General features: G+C 45.4%; 1 protein-coding gene across 1 annotated transcript in view; it reads right to left on the bottom strand.

Annotated features, from left to right (window-relative positions):
* Positions 1 to 20,581, bottom strand: part of LOC134956785 (uncharacterized) — a 149,779-nt gene that overhangs the window by 46,902 nt on the left and 82,296 nt on the right. The window contains exons 12-13 of the mRNA XM_063938739.1: positions 15,112 to 15,177; positions 5,262 to 5,306 (exon numbers count right to left, since the gene is read on the bottom strand). Coding sequence (XP_063794809.1) covers positions 5,262 to 5,306; positions 15,112 to 15,177 — 111 coding nt within the window. The remainder of the gene's footprint in view (positions 1 to 5,261; positions 5,307 to 15,111; positions 15,178 to 20,581) is intronic.

Genomic DNA, 20,581 nt, shown 5'->3' with positions numbered 1-20,581 from the left:
CATGTCCAAATTTACCCTTCTCACCAAGGGTACCTCAGGTTTGTGGTACAGAACTGCCACTATCAGTTTCAGACGCTGCCGTTTGGATTGTCCACGGCACCCCGGGTCTTTACCAAAGTAATGGCCGAAATGATGATACTCCTTCGAAGGAAGGGAGTTTTAATTATCCCTTACTTGGACGATCTCCTGATAAGGGCGAGATCCAGGGAACAGTTGGTAGTCGGAGTAGCACTATCTCAAGTAGTGCTGCGGCAGCACGGTTGGATTCTTAATATCCCAAAATCGCAGCTCATCCCGACGACACATCTTCTATTCCTAGGGATGATTCTGGACACAGTCCAGAAAAAGGTGTTTCTCCCAGAAGAGAAAGCCAGGGAGTTATCCGAGCTAGTCTGAAACCTCCTAAAACCAGGCCAAGTATCAGTGCATCAATGCACAAGGGTCCTAGGAAAAATGGTGGCTTCCTACGAAGCAATCCCATTCGGCAGATTCCACGCAAGAATATTCCAGTGGGATCTGCTGGACAAATGGTCCGGATCGCATCTTCAGAGGCATCAGCGGATAACCCTGTCCCCAAGGACAAGGGTGTCTCTCCTGTGGTGGTTGCAGAGTGCTCATCTTCTAGAGGGGCACAGATTTGGCATTCAGGACTGGGTCCTGGTGACCACAGATGCCAGCCTGCGAGGCTGGGGAGCAGTCACACAGGGAAGAAATTTCCAGGGCTTGTGGTCAAGCCTGGAGACATCACTTCACATAAATATCCTGGAGTTAAGGGCCATTTACAATGCTCTAAGCCAAGCAAGACCTCTGCTTCAAGGTCAGCCGGTGCTGATCCAATCGGACAACATCACGGCATTCGCCCACGTAAACAGACAGGGCGGCACAAGAAGCAGGAGGGCAATGGCAAAAGCTGCAAGGATTCTTTGTTGGGCGGAAAATCATGTGATAGCACTGTCAGCAGTGTTCATTCCGGGAGTGGACAACTGGGAGCAGACTTCCTCAGCAGGCACGACCTCCACCCGGGAGAGTGGGGACTTCACCCAGAAGTCTTCCACATGATTGTAAACCGTTGGCAAAAACCAAAGGTGGACATGATGGCGTCCCGCCTCAACAAATAAACTGGACAGGTATTGCGCCAGGTCAAGGGACCCTCAGGCAATAGCTGTGGACGCTCTGGTAACACCGTGGGTGTACCAATCAGTGTATGTGTTCCCTCCTCTGCCTCTCATACCCAAGGTACTGAGAATTATAAGACGGAGAGGAGTAAGAACTATACTCGTGACTCCGGATTGGCCAAGAATGACTTGGTACCCGGAACTTCAAGAGATGCTCACAGAGGACCCGTGGCCTCTACCTCTAAGAAGGGACCTGCTCCAGCAAGGACCCTGTCTGTTCCAAGACTTTCCGCGGCTGCGTTTGACGGCATGGCGGTTGAACGCCGGATCCTGAAGGAAAAAGGCATTCCGGAGGAAGTCATCCCTGCCCTGATCAAAGCCAGGAAGGATGTGACGCAAAGCATTATCACCGCATTTGGCGGAAATATGTTGCGTGGTGCGAGGCCAGGAAGGCCCCAACGGAGGAATTTCAACTGGGTCGATTCCTGCATTTCCTGCAAACTTAGGTCTATGGGCCTAAAATTAGGATCCATTAAGGTTCAGATTTCGGCCCTGTCGATTTTCTTCCAGAAAGAACTGGCTTCAGTTCCTGAAGTTCAGACGTTTGTCAAGGGGGTGCTGCATATACAGCCTCCTTTTGTGCCTCCAGTGGCACCTTGGGATCTCAATGTAGTTTTGGGGTTCCTAAAATCACATTGGTTTGAACCGCTTAAATCTGTGGATTTAAAATATCTCACATGGAAAGTGGTCATGCTGTTGGTCCTGGCTTCGGCCAGGCGCGTGTCAGAATTGGCGGCTTTATCCTATAAAAGCCCTTACCTGATTTTTCTTACGGACAGGGCAGAATTGAGGACTCGTCCTCAATTTCTCCCTAAGGTGGTTTCAGCGTTTCACCTGAACCAGCCTATTGTGGTACCTGCGGCTACTAGGGACTTGGAGGACTCCAAGTTGCTGGACGTTGTCAGGGCCCTGAAAATATATGTTTCCAGGATGGCTGGAGTCAGAAAATCTGACTCGCTGTTTATCCTGTATGCACCCAACAAGCTGGGTGCTCCTGCTTCTAAGCAGACTATTGCTCGTTGGATTTGTAGTACAATTCTGCTTGCACATTCTGTGGCAGGCCTGCCACAGCCAAAATCTGTAAAAGCCCACTCCACAAGGAAGGTGGGCTCATCTTGGGCGGCTGCCCGAGGGGTCTCGGCTTTACAACTTTGCCGAGCAGCTACTTGGTCAGGGGCAAACACGTTTGCAAAATTCTACAAATTTGATACCCTGGCTGAAGAGGACCTGGAGTTCTCTCATTCGGTGCTGCAGAGTCATCCGCACTCTCCCGCCCGTTTGGGAGCTTTGGTATAATCCCCATGGTCCTTACGGAGTTCCCAGCATCCACTAGGACGTCAGAGAAAATAAGAATTTACTCACCGATAATTCTATTTCTCGTAGTCCGTAGTGGATGCTGAGCGCCCATCCCAAATGCGGATTGTCTGCAATACTTGTACATAGTTATTGTTAACTAAATTGGGTTATTGTTGTTGTGAGCCATCTATCCAGAGGCTCCTCTGTTATCATGCTGTTAACAGGGTTCAGATCACAAGTTGTACGGTGTGATTGGTGTGGCTGGTATGAGTCTTACCCGGGATTCATAAATCCTTCCTTATTGTGTACGCTCGTCCGGGCACAATATCTAACTGAGGCTTGGAGGAGGGTCATAGGGGGAGGAGCCAGTGCACACCAGGTAGTCCTAAAGCTTTACTTTTGTGCCCAGTCTCCTGCGGAGCCGCTATTCCCCATGGTCCTTACGGAGTTCCCAGCATCCACTACGGACTACGAGAAATAGAATTATCGGTGAGTAAATTCTTATTTTTTTTATTTGCAGCCACTTTATTAGAGGTTAGCATTTAAAACATTTTTCAAGAAATATTGGAAGGCTCATTTGTGGTACATTCATATTGGATTTTAATACAATAAACATGAACAGACTTGGGAAGGAAGACTACAATAAAATGGTGCTGAAAAGCTTATTTAAAAAGTACATTCCAGACAACAAAATCTGCAAAAGGCAGAATTCACTGAACCAAGTTAAGGAAGGGGGATGTACATATTCCTTATCTCTACACACCAATTCCTGACTTCCATGAGGACCAACTGGTTGTGGGCTGCTGCCCTTTTAAACCAGATCTTGGCATGTACAGGACGGAGTAGGTACAAGCTGCATTAAGATAAAGTGGCATTTACCAGGGGACAATAAGTTTATATACAAAAAAACAAAACACACCTTTACAATTTAAAATGTTTATAAATATGTATGCTTTCCAGCTTTCAGGAATAATAAGCCACTGGATCTAACTAGCAGTATATGTGGTTGTGTATATATATATTTTTTTACTTCACAGATTGAAGTAAATCTTCAGCCAAAAGACACTACTTTATCTATTTAGCTATTACAGGTTGTGCTACTATTTAGTATTTTGAGACCTATAGGAACTATTGACTTTCTGCTTTACATCTTCATATATTTTGTTCCAGTTTGGGTTTTGTAGGGTACAGTTCAACTGTATATCTCATAAATACTGGCTGTTACTATAATAGGCATAAAACATGTTTACCCATTACCTGAAAATAGGCTAGACCCTGTAATATATGCACTCACATAATTGCACTAAAGGAAGCCAAACGCTTATGGGCAGTTATGTAGCAATGTTTGGTCAATATGGTATAAAATGAACACGTTGATATGACAGTGAGAAGCATATAAGGCTACTTAGGTACAAGCAACTTGCTAATTGTTTTGGAAAACACGTAAATGTATGTGTTGCCAAATATAGTTTGTTACATAATGACTATTTGGCAGTCCATATGGAATTTATCTAATTATCATCACATTCTTTACTAGGGGGGAGGAATTCTATAAATTACATAAGCTACAGAAAAGTAGTTCTTAAAATTGAGGTTAAGCAGATGAACATGTTTTTACTACATAGGGCCATATTCAATAGCTGTCGGGTCTTTTCCGACGGAAAGGACCCAACAGCACTCTATTCAATGCTAGGCCACACCCGACAGGCTCGGCCCGGTCCCAACAGTGTCAATCCTACTTTTTTAAAAGTCAGATTGACACTGATCGGAAACGGGGCCAAAACCTGTCTGGTTTGGCCCCGCATCTGACAATACACGTGAGTCACATATATTTCGACTAGTCGGATTTCCAGACTTGTCGGAAAACTATGCCTGGATTGAATAGGTCAGAACCGTTTCCGTCCTATTCCAGTCGGAAACTGCCATCTTTCTGACAAGACGGCTGTTTCCGACTCTAATTGAATATGGCCCATAGTAGGGGGTTTATAACTTTTTTTTAAAAGTCATTTTACTTTCTATTTTAACCACTTTCATGTTATTCTCACGTATGTGCATTAAACGAATGTAATGGAGGCAATGGTTTATTCAGCAGGACGGAGTGTACGCCCCTTTGTCTTGGTGTGGTTAGTGTTTTGTAGTAAATGGATTGCAGTTGTCCATTTACTAGTTATCTACGACAGCATTTATAGATTTTAAAGGGAGGTATATATAATGAAATCTCTATATTCAATACCCCAACAGGTCCTGTAGCTCAGCCATCCTTGCAGTGATAAAAAAATTGTTTTATTGAGTACATTGTCTGGTGTACTGATTGGATGGCTGAGTCACCCACCAGCATTATCACAACACTGCAGTAATTGGAAAAAGTGTGAACTGCACCAGCAGGGGTGATTTACTAAGGAAAACAAATTCCCAAATATGGAACACCATTGATCCCAGGACTGAACTGCCCATCTGGCACTTCTGGCAAATGCCAGAAGGGCCAATGGCCTGGTCCCTCATAGAGAGAATCGGGAAGGCCGTGCACTGCACAGATTTCGGTTCTCTAATTGTCTCCTCTCACTGCCCAAAATACTTTCTCTTTGAAATATGGGTGCATGCCACAAGTCCATGCCCCCATGACTCACAGCATCACCCCGTGAGCCATCTCCCCGTGAGCCATTCCCACACTCCCTGCGACATGTGCCATACACACCCTGTGTCATACACACCCCTCAGTGTCATACACACATGTGCCTGTAATAGAGTACAGTGAGAAAAAGCATTGTTACAATGAAAATATTATCTTACCACATTGCAAAGAAGTTTCACTACACCGCCAAGGTTAAGGCCCCCCTAGAACATATGCAGAAGACAAAACATTCAGCATAAAGCAAAAACTCTAAACAAAGTGTAAAGGTATTTAAAAAAAGAAGACATACAGTATAAAGGAACTACTGTGCATTTATTTTCGTTAACTGTTGTATATTTCCTACATTACAAAATGCACAATCTTGATTCTAGCATCTACCATCAGGGGAAGGTTGAGCAATAATATGACTACTATCCATAGTTAGGAATTCCTAGGTCAGGTTCTAGATTACTAAATGTTCTGTAGTGCTCACACTGGTACCATGCACTGTAAGTCCATCTTGGAGTATAGAGCTGGAGTTTATTGGGCTGATTTCAAGTTAAGGGCAAATCCAGCTACTGGGTGCAAAACGTGTCAATGGAATAAAACCATTTTGAATAGAAGGAGGTAAAATATAGAATGCACTGACTTAGAGTTATGGAGGATGGAGGGCATTCTAATCCAACTCTAAAGTTCAGTGTAATCCCAAACAATTGCCAATATGTGTGTACATGCAGTATGTGCTCTGTTTGAAGAAAACTTTCATTTTTCTGTGCAATGTCACAGATGAGGTTGAAACTGTAAATAAACTGAAAATCAGTGAAATGATTTTAGCATAAAGACAGCAGTGGCATTACTAGGGGGGTGCAGAGGTATCTCCAGCCGAGTGATGACACCAAAACCGCCTCGTCCCCAGTGACAGGAGCATCCAGCAGCATCCGTTATCTCCAGCCCCGCACCTCCTGGAGCCCCGGAGTGCCAAAAATGGGGTTTAACCACAAAGCCATGCCCCTCACTGGAAGCCACACCCCATTTCCATGAGGCCACACCTACTGTATGGTGGGTGAGTACCGGGTGTCATCCAGCTGAGTGACGCCCCCTGGATGACAGCAATTCTATGGCAGAAATGGCAGAAAATGAGGTTCTGTCTGCTACAATGTCTACATTTTATCAACATGTTTTTCTGAAACTGATAGAGTTACTAAAGCTTCTAAATCACACATTCACAGGAGGAAATGTTACCAGTGGAGTACCCCAGGGATCTGTACTCGGACCAGTTCTCTTTAATATCTTTGTTGGTGACATTGCAAATGGTATTGAAGGGAAAGTATGCCTTTTAGTAGATGACACAAAGGTATGCATCACACCAGTAGGGGTAAAACAAATGATTGATGTTCTAGGTAGACTAGAGGAATGGTTAAGAGCATGGCGGCTACAGCTTAATGCAAAAAAAATGCACTTGGGTCTCAAAAATCCAAAGGCTGAATATAGAATCAATGGCACCATAGACCTAATTCAAGGTTGATTGCAAAACAACATTTATCTCTAATGGGCATAACCATGTGCATTGCAGGTGGGGCAGATGTAACATGTGCAGAGAAAGTTATAGTTGGGTGGGGTGTGCTCAAACTGAATCTAAATTGCAGTGTAAAATTAAAGCAGCCAGTATTTACTCTGCACAGAAACAAAACAACCCACCCAAATCTAATGCTCTGCATGTTATATCTATCCCACCTGCAGTGCACATGATTTTGCCCATTAGAGGAGAATGTTGTTTTGCAATGAACCTTGAATTAGGCCCTATATAGAGAACTACTGAGGAGAAAATGTATCTAGGAATTACTATTTCAGATTAAGTAAAGGCAGGTAAGCAATGCAACATAGCAATGAAGAAGGAAAATCAGATGCTTTATTTCATAGTGTCACGAATCGGCGCTCTGCTACGTCTCACCTACCAGCGCGCTGGTGTGCAGGCCTCCGGAGGTCATGGCCCCAGTCGCGGCTGCATGTGTGTGTGGACCGCAAGCGTCATCTTCCGCATTGCTGATTACCTCTGAGTCCGGTCCTGTGTGCTTTCTGCTGTGTGCTGGAGTCCTGCCTGTGTGGTCGTTGCCATGACTCCTGCACTCAGCTGATCCTGGTGTGCAATCCAGCACTGTGTCTCCACCCAGAGTTCAGTGACCAATCACTGCAGAGCCATGGGTATAACTCCCAGTCCGTGGCTCACTCACATTGCCTCAGACAACGAGTCACATTCAGTGTGCCTTGTTCTCCGGACTCCTGTGTTCGTTTCCAGTGATTCCCCGTGGTTACCTCCTGTCATCTCATCTCACTTCAGCTCTCCTGTTTTCTGCAGACTTCCTTCACAGTCAGTTACCAGCTCATCAAGCAGTAGAGACTCTCCTCAGGTGATTCATTCATTACTACCTGTGCACTGCTAATTGCATACCATCTGTGCATCTCTGCAAATCATATCATCTCATTGCATAGAGACTGTCTCCTGCTTGGGCCTAGTGTGGCCATAAAGACTTTGTTATACAGAGACTGTGTGCTTTTCAAGTTTTACCGGAGTTCTGTTTATTTCATTTTGCATTCAGCATCAAGTCACTTTATATTTCTGTTGCAAGAGACTTTTCAGTTGTTTTGGATTCAATTACCAATCACTGTTTCTTTATTGCCTGGTTTCAGTTTTGTCATTCACTGCTATACCATCTACTCTGTGAACCCTCTGTAATAAACATCAGCGCTTATGCGCCGGACTTTCATATTGCCTCCCCACTTTGTTTATCACACCAACACTGACCCACTAGTGCTCCCGCCGGGGACAGACAAAACCCAGAGACCTGACAGTTTGTCTGAGGCCAATGGACCCGGACGGTGGTCAGAGTGTGGGGTCAGGGACACTCCAGGGCTTAGTGTCACGACTAGATGGTCAAGAGGCTGCGCAGCAGCAGATTATGCAATTTCTGCAAGGAATGTCTTCTCGCCTGGATACTCTGCAACAGTCATTTCCAACTTCAGTTTCATCAGTGTCTGCTCCTGTTCCTAGTTCCACAGTTTCTAACTCTCCAGTTGCTCCTGTACCAATGTCTCGCATCCATCTACCTACTCCAAGTAAATTTGATGGTAATACTAAGATGTGTCGTGGAGTTTTGAATCAATGTGAGGTTCATTTTGAATTGCAACCACAGAACTTTCCAACACCTAGAACAAAGGTTGCTTATATTGTTTCTATTTTAGCCGGCTCTGCCCTGGACTGGGTCTCTCCGCTGTGGGAGCGAGCAGATGCTTTGTTATACAACTATACAGAGTTTGTTGCCACATTCCGACGCATCTTTGACGAACCTGGGCGTACGACCTCTGCTTCTTCAGACCTCCTTCAGATCCGCCAGGGAACACGTACTGTGGGTCAGTACGTTATCCAGTTCCAGACATTGGCATCAGAGGTAAAGTGGAACAACCAGGCATTGGTTGCCGCCTTCTGGCATGGTCTCTCTGACCGCATAAAGGATGAGTTGACTACCCGAGACTTACCAGAGCAACTGGAAGCTCTAATTTCCCTATGCGTCAAGTTGGATCTACGTTTACGCGAGCGAGCCTGTGAACGCTCTCGAGGTGATCTTCGCAAGAACCGAGCTATGCCTCCTGTACAGTCTCTACCTATTATTGCTGATGAACCCATGCAGGTAAACAAGTCTCGTTTAACACCTGAGGAGCGGTCCAGAAGATTAAAGGAAAGACTGTGTCTCTATTGTGCTGCTGCTGGTCATCTGATTGGTTCCTGTCCTGGTCGGTCGGGAAACGCCAGGTCCTAACTTGTAGAGGAGGAGTCAAGTTAGGGACCTTGAATAAAGCTCCTTCTTTTCAAGACCTTACATTACCTGTCACTTTGGAGATGCCAGATGGACTCCAGTCTCTGTCCGCCTTAGTGGATTGTGGTGCTGCTGGTAATTTTATCACACAAGCTGCAGTGGATAGACTTCATCTCCCAGTGTCTAAACTGTGTCGTCCAGTATATCTCACTGCCGTGGACGGAAGCCGCATTCCTGCAGGTTCCATCATTCAGCGAACCAAGCCAGTGGTTCTGGGAGTAGGCTTCCTGCATTCCGAGCTTATTGAGTTCCTGGTTATACCTAAAGCTGGCTATGAGATCGTACTGGGTATGCCTTGGCTTCAATTGCACAATCCGCAATTTGACTGGTCTACATTACAGTTAACGGCATGGAGTTCCTCTTGTCATCAGTCATGTCTGGCTCAAGTACTTCCAATCAAGTCTTCAAGTGTAAAGTCTCAGTCTGGCCTTCCGGAGGCCTATCAGGAATTCACTGACGTCTTCAGTGAGAAAGAAGCAGATGTCTTGCCTCCCCACCGAGAGTGGGATTGTCCCATTGATTTGATTCCAGGGAGCAAGCCGCCTAGAGGGCGTACATACCCTCTTTCTGTTCCAGAGACTCAAGCAATGAGTGTATACATTAAAGAAAATTTACAAAAAGGGTTCATCCGTCCATCCTCTTCCCCAGCTGGTGCTGGATTCTTCTTCGTCAAGAAGAAAGATGGAGGACTTCGTCCCTGTATCGATTATCGGGGTTTGAATGACATCACGATCAAAAATAGCTACCCGTTACCTCTCATCACAGAGTTGTTCGACAGAGTTAGAGGTGCGTCCATCTTCACGAAACTGGATATTCGCGGGGCCTATAATCTTATCAGGATTCGAAGTGGTGATGAGTGGAAAACCGCCTTAAATACTCGTAACGGCCACTATGAATATCTAGTGATGCCCTTCGGCTTGAGTAACGCCCCGGCCGTGTTTCAAAACTTTGTCAACGAAATATTCAGAGATCTCCTGTATAAATGTGTGGTAGTTTACCTCAATGACATCTTGATATTCTCTCGTGATTTAGTTTCTCATCGCCAACAAGTAAAAGAGGTTCTTCGACGTCTTCGACAGAATCATCAGTATGGCAAGCTGTCCAAATGCACATTTGAAGCTTCTTCAATACCTTTCTTGGGATACATTATTTCTGGAACAGATCTTCAAATGGACCCAGCTAAACTGGAAGCTATAGAGAGATGGGCTCTGCCAACAACACTCAAGTCAGTTCAACGTTTCATAGGCTTTGCTAATTACTACAGAAAGTTTATTAAAGGCTTCTCTACGTTAATAGCTCCAATCACCTGCCTTACCCGGAAAGGGGGGAATCCTTCCCAATGGTCTGACGCTGCACTGTCTGCTTTTCATAAAATAAAACAAGCTTTTATTTCAGCTCCTGTGTTACAACAGCCGGATGTCAACAAGGCCTTCATCCTGGAAGTAGATGCCTCAACGGTTGGCGTGGGCGCAGTCCTGTCCCAGGTGGGCGTTGATGGTAAGACTCACCCCTGTGGGTTTTTCTCTCGTAGGTTCTCACCCGCTGAAATTAACTATACCATCGGTGACCAGGAGCTGTTGGCAATCAAATTGGCCCTTGAAGAATGGAGGTATCTACTGGAGGGCACGAGATTCCCTATTACCATCTACACGGATCACAAGAACCTTCTTTACCTGAAAGCAGCACAGTGCCTGAATCCTCGGCAAGCAAGGTGGGCCCTATTCTTTTCCCGTTTTGACATTAAGTTAATGTTTAGACCTGGCTCACAAAATGTTAAAGCAGATGCCTTGTCTCGCTCTATGAGCTCAAATGAGGAATCCTCAGAACAAGCTGCTCGACCAGTATTAAATCCTGTGGTTTTCGCAACTACAGGGGTGTCGCAAGTTCCACCTCCAGGCAAGATGTTTGTCTCTCCAGAGCTTCGTTCAAATCTCCTGTCCTGGGCTCATACGTCCAAATTTAATGGTCACCCTGGGGTTTTCAAGACGTTTAAGTTCCTGTCCCAAACGTATTGGTGGCCTCAAATGAAAAAAGATATTCAAGAATTTATAGCTGCATGTCCCAAATGTGCTCAGCATAAAGTTTCTCGTCAGGCTCCCGCAGGCCAATTGTTACCCAATTCCATTCCCAGGCGCCCTTGGTCTCACTTATCGATGGACTTTATTTCTGATCTCCCTCTATCCAAAGGGTATGACACCATCTGGGTAGTAGTCGATAGGTTCTCAAAAATGGCGCACTTCATTCCACTCATGGGGTTACCCTCTGCTCCAAAATTGGCACAGTTGTTTTGTCATGAAATATTTAGGTTACATGGACTTCCAACAGAAATTATATCTGACCGAGGTGTACAGTTTGTGGCTAAGTTCTGGAGGGCTCTCTGTTCTGCGCTACAAGTAAAGCTGAAATTCTCTACGGCCTATCACCCGCAAACAAATGGGCAGACAGAGAGGGTAAATCAAGAGCTAGAGACCTATTTGAGACTGTATATCTCTTCTTCACAGGATGACTGGGTAGAATTATTGCCTTGGGCAGAGTTTGCTCATAATTTTCGTTATCATACCTCTACAGATACAACTCCTTTTTTCGCAGTTTATGGACAGCATCCTAGAGTACCTGATTTCCAAGAGTTACCCGTCATAGATGTGCCTGCGGCTGCTTCTGCTCTTCAGCGGTTCGCTCAAATTTGGAAGAAGATTCATTTATCTCTTAAAAAAGTTTCTCAACGGTACAAAATGTTTGCTGATCGAAAGAGACGAGCGGTTCCTAGTTTAAAACCGGGCGACAAAGTCTGGTTATCTACCCGAAATCTCCGTCTCAGAGTTCCATCCATGAAATTCGCTCCACGGTTTATTGGGCCATTCCCGGTGGAAAGTGTTATTAATCCGGTGGCTTATAAGTTAAAACTGCCTGCTTTTTTGAAAATTCCCAACTCATTCCATATTTCTCTCCTCAGACCACTAATTCTCAATCGTTTCCAGAGAACGCTTCCAGCAGCTCCAAAGGTACAAACTCATCGGGGTGTGGAATACGAGGTGGAAAAGATCTTAGACTCTCGACAGCGTTATGGTCATTTGCAATACCTGATTGACTGGTCTGGATATGGTCCTGAAGAGAGGAGTTGGGTAAACGCCACGGATGTCCATGCTCCACGTTTGGTTCAAGCCTTCCACAGACTCTTTCCTGCCAAGCCTCGTGGGTGTTCGGTGCCCACCCATAAAGGAGGGGGTACTGTCACGAATCGGCGCTCTGCTACGTCTCACCTACCAGCGCGCTGGTGTGCAGGCCTCCGGAGGTCATGGCCCCAGTCGCGGCTGCATGTGTGTGTGGACCGCAAGCGTCATCTTCCGCATTGCTGATTACCTCTGAGTCCGGTCCTGTGTGCTTTCTGCTGTGTGCTGGAGTCCTGCCTGTGTGGTCGTTGCCATGACTCTTGCACTCAGCTGATCCTGGTGTGCAATCCAGCACTGTGTCTCCACCCAGAGTTCAGTGACCAATCACTGCAGAGCCATGGGTATAACTCCCAGTCCGTGGCTCACTCACATTGCCTCAGACAACGAGTCACATTCAGTGTGCCTTGTTCTCCGGACTCCTGTGTTCCTGTTTCCAGTGATTCCCCGTGGTTACCTCCTGTCATCTCATCTCACTTCAGCTCTCCTGTTTCTGCAGACTTCCTTCACAGTCAGTTACCAGCTCATCAAGCAGTAGAGACTCTCCTCAGGTGATTCATTCATTACTACCTGTGCACTGCTAATTGCATACCATCTGTGCATCTCTGCAAATCATATCATCTCATTGCATAGAGACTGTCTCCTGCTTGGGCCTAGTGTGGCCATAAAGACTTTGTTATACAGAGACTGTGTGCTTTTCAAGTTTTACCGGAGTTCTGTTTATTTCATTTTGCATTCAGCATCAAGTCACTTTATATTTCTGTTGCAAGAGACTTTTCAGTTGTTTTGGATGCAATTACCAATCACTGTTTCTTTATTGCCTGGTTTCAGTTTTGTCATTCACTGCTATACCATCTACTCTGTGAACCCTGTGTAATAAACGTCAGAGCTTATGCGCCGGACTTTCATATTGCCTCCCCACTTTGTTTATCACACCAACACTGACCCACTAGTGCTCCCGCCGGGGACAGACAAAACCCAGAGACCTGACACATAGGCATATCTCCCAGCTGTCTCAATTTTGGTGGGACACTCCCATTTTTCACGGTCTGTCCCACTGTCCCACCCACAGGTTACAGTGTCCCATAGTGAGTGGAGGGGGGGTCAGTTGGGAGATGCCCCTGTCACTCGCTGCTGTGAGCAGAGCATCTGTGGATAGATGTTGTGTGCATGCGCACAACGTCTACTCCCCGGCAGAGAGGGACAGAGGGCACAGCCAGCAGCTCACTGAGCGCTGTTCATGCCCCCATACTAATGAAAATGGGGGAGTGGCTTGCATTTGTAGTTCTTGCCATGACACCACACCCCAAACCCATAAGGCCATTCCCCCTAATTTTAGCCACACGCTTTTGGCACTCATGGATGTTTCCTTTGTCATTTAGGCAAGTCGGGCGGTTTGCCATAGGGAGAGGAATCAGTAGCAGTAAGAAAGAAGTAATAATGCCACTGTATAGGTGATTAGTATGGCCTCATCTAGAATACAGTGTTCAGTTCTGGAGGCCATATCTCCAGAAGGATATTAACACATTAGACACAGTACAAAGAAGGGCAACTAATATGGTGCAGGGTCTATATCACAAAACTTACCTGGAAAGACTAAAAGATCTTAATGTGTATAGTTTGGAGCATAATAGAGAAAGAGAAGACATGATCGAAACTTTCAAATATATCAAGGGTTTTTACAAGGTACAGGAGGAAGAGATTCTTCAAAGAGAAGTATTATAACATGAGGACATGCAGGGGAAGTATAAGGAAAACTTACTTCACAGAAAAAGTAGTGGAATAGCCGCCCATCAGAGGTGGTATAGGCTAATACAGTAGAGCAATGTAAACATGCATGGGATAGTCATAAGGATACCTTTACAAAGATATAAGGATCAAATAGGATTTAAGTTAACAATATGGTTAAAAAAGGGACAGACTAGATGGCCGAGTAGTTCTTATCTTAACACAATAGAGATATGATAGATAAAATCTGATTGGTTGCTATGGGCAATACCTCCACTTTCTTGTTTAGAAGCTTTAGGAAATCCACCCCCTAAATAAGGAATTGGGAGCCGGTTGTGACTGGAGATTTTATGTAAGTAGTACTCACCTGCAGCCAGACATGCAGAGACATTATCACAGACAATAGTGGGAGACAACATATCAATCTAGGTAGACCGTGTTAATGGAATGTGTTTAGTGATGAAGTAGCAGCACAATGGCATTACAGTAAAGCTCCATACACATGGGGGAGATGTGTGCTGAGCTCACATCTCTCCCCCCACTCAGCGCTCAGAGCGATGTGTGCTGAGCGAGGGGGAGACCGCTCACTTCACATACAGTATCAGTGAAGTGAGCCATCTACTAGATTTGTCAGTGCATCGCTATAGCTGTGGGCATACACACGGAGAGATCCATGCTTAACTTCTAAGGAATATAGTCAAATAGCTTAGAATTTAAGCACGGATCTCTTCCCTGTGTACCCCCCCTTAATTCAGGACTATAGGTTAGGGCTAGAAACAAAACTGTTTCATTAATAAACACTTTTTATTTGATCCTCGCATATAAAGTACAAATACTTGGTATGAGCTGGGAATTCGCCTTTTGCAGAAACACTTGGCTATGAAGATTAAAGTTCCATATCAAGACAGGAAAAGCTACCTTAGGCTTTAGACATCTGGGCTTTTCTGGAAGCTACAAGGAAACTTTGATGTGTGTTTCTAGTGCAGAGCTAATGTCTCCAAAAGTGATGGGACAGTGCTTTCCATACAAAGTGAAAGGATCTGTCTGTCACAACTAATGAGTGGTGTTTTAATCAAACCTGTGTACTAACCCTAAACTCATTTATTATACAGTATGTCACAATAATGCCATGATTCACATACTACATGACAGCAACATGATTGTGACAGTTTGCAAATCAATTCAATGTACAGTATATAATGTTAATATCTATAGTTACAAGATAGAGAAAAATAATTAAACATCAGTATACTGTATCTTACCAATAAAGTATTTACTGCAGGTGTTAGTTTTTCCACATCCACAACATCATTAGAGAGTAGATCTTCCTAGAATGACATTGAAAAAATGATAGATTAAATTACTGAACAAGTCCTAAAGGAATTTATCTGAGAATATAACATGAATGATATATGTTTTTATATTTATTTTTGATACCCTTTTGCCAAATAACAGAACATGGCTTACTTATTCATCATAATAATAGATAGCTTCAATTATTATAGCAATGTGTGTATTCAGATTGTTTTATTCAGTGCAAACAATGTAAACATATTCTCTTTGAGTTTAAATATCAGAATCAGCACATCGTCCTCACCATTCACCATTTATCATCAGTCTTTGGATTACACCATTAATGTAAAATAAACATGGTTCATCTTCGGCATGAGCTGGAAAGATAATGGGGGTAATTCAGTCCTGATTGCTCAGCCTCTGCGATCACTTCAGCCTGTCCGGGGCCGGAATTGACGTCACACACCCGCCCTGCATCCAACCACTCCCAGAAAACAGTCAGTTACCACCCACAAGCGGCTTCTTCCTGTCGATCACCTTGCGATTGCCCATGCAAATGGCTTCTTCCTGTCGATCACCTTGCGATTGCCCATGCAAATGGATTCTTTGCACAAACCCATCGCTGAGTGGCGATCCGTTTGTACCTGTGCAACACGCCTGCGCATTGCGGTGCATACGCCTGCGCAGTTCTGACCTGATCGCAGAACTGCAAAAAAATGCTAGCGAGCAATCAGGTCTGAATTACCCCCAAGGTCTTTTTAAAAGGATAATGCTTTTCAGATAACTGCAAACATCAGTAGGAACACCCTCTCCAAGTGGTACATTCTGTAACCGCTAAATATTACTGAAATATCTCTGTGTATCTGTAATAAGCAGTAACATTTTATTAGTGATGAGCGGGTTCGGTTTCTTCGAAAACCGAACCCGCCCGAACCTCAGCACTTTAGCACGGGTCCGAGCCTCGCTCGGATTCTCCCGTGCGGCTCGGTAAACCCGTGCGCGCCCGTACGTCATCATCCGGCTGTCGGATTCTCGCGAGACTCGGATTCTATATAAGGAGCCGCGCGACGTCACCATTTTCACACGTGCATTGAGATTGATAGGGAGAGGACGTGGCTGGCGTCCTCTCCGTTAGGAAATCACACAACACAGCAGTGACTTAAATAATTGTAATTGGGGGGAGGATTTGGGGAGCAGCTTTTGCAGGCTTTACGGTCTCTTTATTAAATAATTATTTAGTGTGACTGTCAGTGTTTCTCTGCCTGTATATCTGTGCTGACTCTGAGTGCACTGCTCACACTGCTGTGGGGACTGGGGAGCAGTTATATAGCAGGAGTACAGTGCACAGTTTTGCTGACAGTGACCACCAGTCCAGTTTGTCTGCCTGAAAAACACTCCTGTGGTTTTTTTTTTAATTCTATCTTCAGTTCAACTTCATACTAGTAGTTTAGCAGTCTGCTGACAGTGTCCACCAGGTCCGTCATTATATTATATATACCTACAGTAGTGATATATATTTTTTTATAATATCATTATCATCTCTATACTAACAGACGCAGTACGGTAGGCCACGGATGTAGCTACCTCTGTGTCGTCAGTGCTCGTCCAAAATTGTATACCTACCTGTGGTGGTATTTTTTTTTCTATCTTCTTCATACTAGTAGTTTAGCAGTCTGCTGACAGTGTCCACCAGTTCCGTCATTATATTATATATACCTACAGTAGTGATATATATTTTTTTATTATATCATTATCATCTCTATACTAGCAGACGCAGTACGGTAGGCCACGGCTGTAGCTACCTCTGTGTCGTCAGTGCTCGTCCAGAATTGTATACCTACCTGTGGTGGTATTTTTTTTTCTATCTTCTTCATACTAGTAGTTTAGCAGTCTGCTGACAGTGTCCACCAGGTCCGTCATTATATTATATATACCTACAGTAGTGATATATATTTTTTTATTATATCATTATCATTTCTATACTAGCAGACGCAGTACGGTAGGCCACGGCTGTAGCTACCTCTGTGTCGTCAGTCACTCGTCATCCATAAGTATACTATCCATCCATCTCCATTGTATACCTGTGGTGCCTTTTAGTTGTGCGCATTAATATATGGAGAACAAAAATGTTGAGGTTCAAAAAATAGGGAAAGATCAAGATCCACTTCCACCTCGTGCTGAAGCTGCTGCCACTAGTCATGGCCGAGACGATGAAATGCCATCAACGTCGTCTGCCAAGGCCGATGCCTAATGTCATAGTACAGAGCATGTAAAATCCAAAACACAAAAGATCAGTAAAAAAATTACAAAAAAATCTAAATTAAAAGCGTTGGAGGAGAAGCGTAAACTTGCCAATATGCCATTTACCACACGGAGTGGCAAGGAACGGCTGAGGCCCTGGCCTATGTTCATGGCTAGTGGTTCAGCTTCACATGAGGATGGAAGCACTCAGCCTCTCGCTAGAAAAATTAAAAGACTTCAGCTGGCAAAAGCACAGCAAAGAACTGTGCGTTCTTCGAAATCACAAATCCCCAAAGAGAGTCCAATTGTGTCGGTTGCGATGCCTGACCTTCCCAACACTGGACGGGAAGAGCTTGCGCCTTCCACCATTTGCACGCCCCCTGCAAGTGCTGGAAGGAGCACCCGCAGCCCAGTTCCTGATAGTCAGATTGAAGATGTCAGTGTTGAAGTACACCAGGATGAGGATATGGGTGTTGCTGGCGCTGGGGAGGAAATTGACAAGCTTATTCTGATGGTGAGGTGGTTTGTTTAAGTCAGGCACCCGGTGAGACACCTGTTGTCCGTTGGAGGAATATGGCCATTGACATGCCTGGTCAAAATACAAAAAAAATCAGCTCTTCGGTGTGGAATTATTTCATTACAAATGCGGACAACAGGTGTCAAGCCATGTGTTGCCTTTGTCAAGCTGTAATAAGTAGGGGTAAGGACGTTAACCACCTAGGAACATCCTCCCTTATACGTCACCTGCAGCGCATTCATCAAAAGTCAGTGACAAGTTCAAAAACTTTGGGCGACAGCGGAAGCAGTCCACTGACCAGTAAATCCCTTCCTCTTGTAACCAAGCTCACGCAAACCACACCACCAACTCCCTCAGTGTCAATTTCCTTCTTCACCAGGAATGCCAATAGTCCTGCAGGCCATGTCACTGTCAAGTCTGACGAGTCCTCTCCTGCCTGGGATTCCTCCGATGCATCCTTGAGTGTAACGCCTACTGCTGCTGGCGCTGCTGTTGTTGCTGCTGGGAGTCGATCGTCATCCCAGAGGGGAAGTCGGAAGACTTGTACTACTTCCAGTAAGCAATTGACTGTCCAACAGTCCTTTGCGAGGAAGATGAAATATCATAGCAGTCATCCTGCTGCAAAGCGGATAACTCAGGCCTTGGCAGCCTGGGCGGTGAGAAACGTGGTTCCGGTATCCACCGTTAATTCAGAGGCAACTAGAGACTTGATTGAGGTACTGTGTCCCCGGTACCGAATACCATCTAGGTTCCATTTCGCTAGGCAGGCGATACCGAAAATGTACACAGACGTCAGAAAAAGAGTCACCAGTGTCCTAAAAAATGCAGTTGTACCCAGTGTCCACTTAACCACGGACATGTGGACAAGTGGAGCAGGGCAGACTCAGGACTATATGACTGTGACAGCCCACTGGGTAGATGTATTGCCTCCCGCAGCAAGAACAGCAGCGGCGGCACCAGTAGCAGCATCTCGCAAACGCCAACTCGCTCCTAGGCAGGCTACGCTTTGTATCACCGCTTTCCAGAAGAGGCACACAGTTGACAACCTCTTACGGAAACTCAGGAACATCATCGCAGAATGGCTTACCCCAATTGGACTCTCCTGGGGATTTGTGACATCGGACAACGCCAGCAATATTGTGCGTGCATTACATCTGGGCAAATTCCAGCACGTCCCATGTTTTGCACATACATTGAATTGGGTGGTGCAGAATTATTTAAAAAACGGGGCGTGCAAGAGATGCTGTCGGTGGCCAGAAGAATTGCGGGACACTTTCGGCATTCAGCCACCGCGTACAGAAGACTGGAGCATCACCAAACAGTCCTGAACCTGCCCTGCCATCATCTGAAGCAAGAGGTGGTAACGAGGTGGAATTCAACCCTCTATATGCTTCAGAGGATGGAGGAGCAGCAAAAGTCCATTCAAGCCTATACATCTGCCCACGATATAGGCAAATGAGGGGGAATGCACCTGACTCAAGCGCAGTGGAGAATGGTTTCAACATTGTGCAAGGTTCTGCAACCCTTTGAACTTGCCACACGTGAAGTCAGTTCAGACACTGCCAGCCTGAGTCAGGTCATTCCCCTCATCAGGCTTTTGCAGAAGAAGCTGGAGACATTGAAGGAGGAGCTAAAACAGAGCGATTCCGCTAGGCATGTGGGACTTGTGGATGGAGCCCTTAATTCGCTTAACCAGGATTCACGGGTGGTCAATCTGTTGAAATCAGAGCACTACATTTTGGCCACCGTGCTCGATCCTAGATTTAAAAACCTACGTTGTATCTCTCTTTCCAGCAGACACAAGTCTGCAGAGGTTCAAAGACCTGCTGGTGAGAAAATTGTCAAGTCAAGCGGAACGTGACCCGTCAACTGCTCCTCCTTCACATTCTCCCGCAACTGGGGGTGCGAGGAAAAGGCTAAGAATTCTGAGCCCACCCGCTGGCGGTGATGCAGGGCAGTCTGGAGCGAGTGCTGACATCTGGTCCAGACTGAAGGACCTGGCAACGATTACGGACATGTCGTCTACTGTCACTGCATATGATTCTATCACCATTGAAAGAATGGTGGAGGATTATATGAGTGACCGCATCCAAGTAGGCATGTCAGACAGTCCGTACGTATACTGGCTGGAAAAAGAGGCAATTTGGAGATCCTTGCAGAAACTGGCTTTATTCTACCTAAGTTGCCCTCCCTCCAGTGTGTACTCCGAAAGAGTGTTTAGTGCAGCCGCTCACCTTGTCAGCAATCGGCGTACAAGGTTACTTCCAGAAAATGTGGAGAAGATGATGTTCATCAAAATGAATTATAATCAATTCCTCCGTGGAGACATTCACCATCAGCAATTGCCTCCAGAAAGTACGCAGGGACCTGAGATGGTGGATTCCAGTGGGGACAAATTAATAATCTGTGAGGAGGGGGATGTACACAGTGAAAGGGGTGAGGAATCGGAGGATGATGATGAGGTGGACATCTTGCCTCTGTAGAGCCAGTTTGTGCAAGAAGAGATTGATTGCTTCTTTTTTGGTGGGGGCCCAAACCAACCAGTCATTGCAGTCACAGTCGTGTGGCAGACCCTGTCGCTGAAATGATGGGTTTGTTACAGTGTGCATGTCCTGTTTTATACAACATAAGGGTGGGTGGGAGGGCCCAAGGACAATTCCATCTTGCACCTCTTTTTCTTT

The sequence above is a fragment of the Pseudophryne corroboree genome, chromosome 9 (assembly GCF_028390025.1).
Source record: "Pseudophryne corroboree isolate aPseCor3 chromosome 9, aPseCor3.hap2, whole genome shotgun sequence".
Taxonomy (NCBI): domain Eukaryota; kingdom Metazoa; phylum Chordata; class Amphibia; order Anura; family Myobatrachidae; genus Pseudophryne; species Pseudophryne corroboree.
This window is presented reverse-complemented; position numbering and strand designations above follow the sequence as displayed.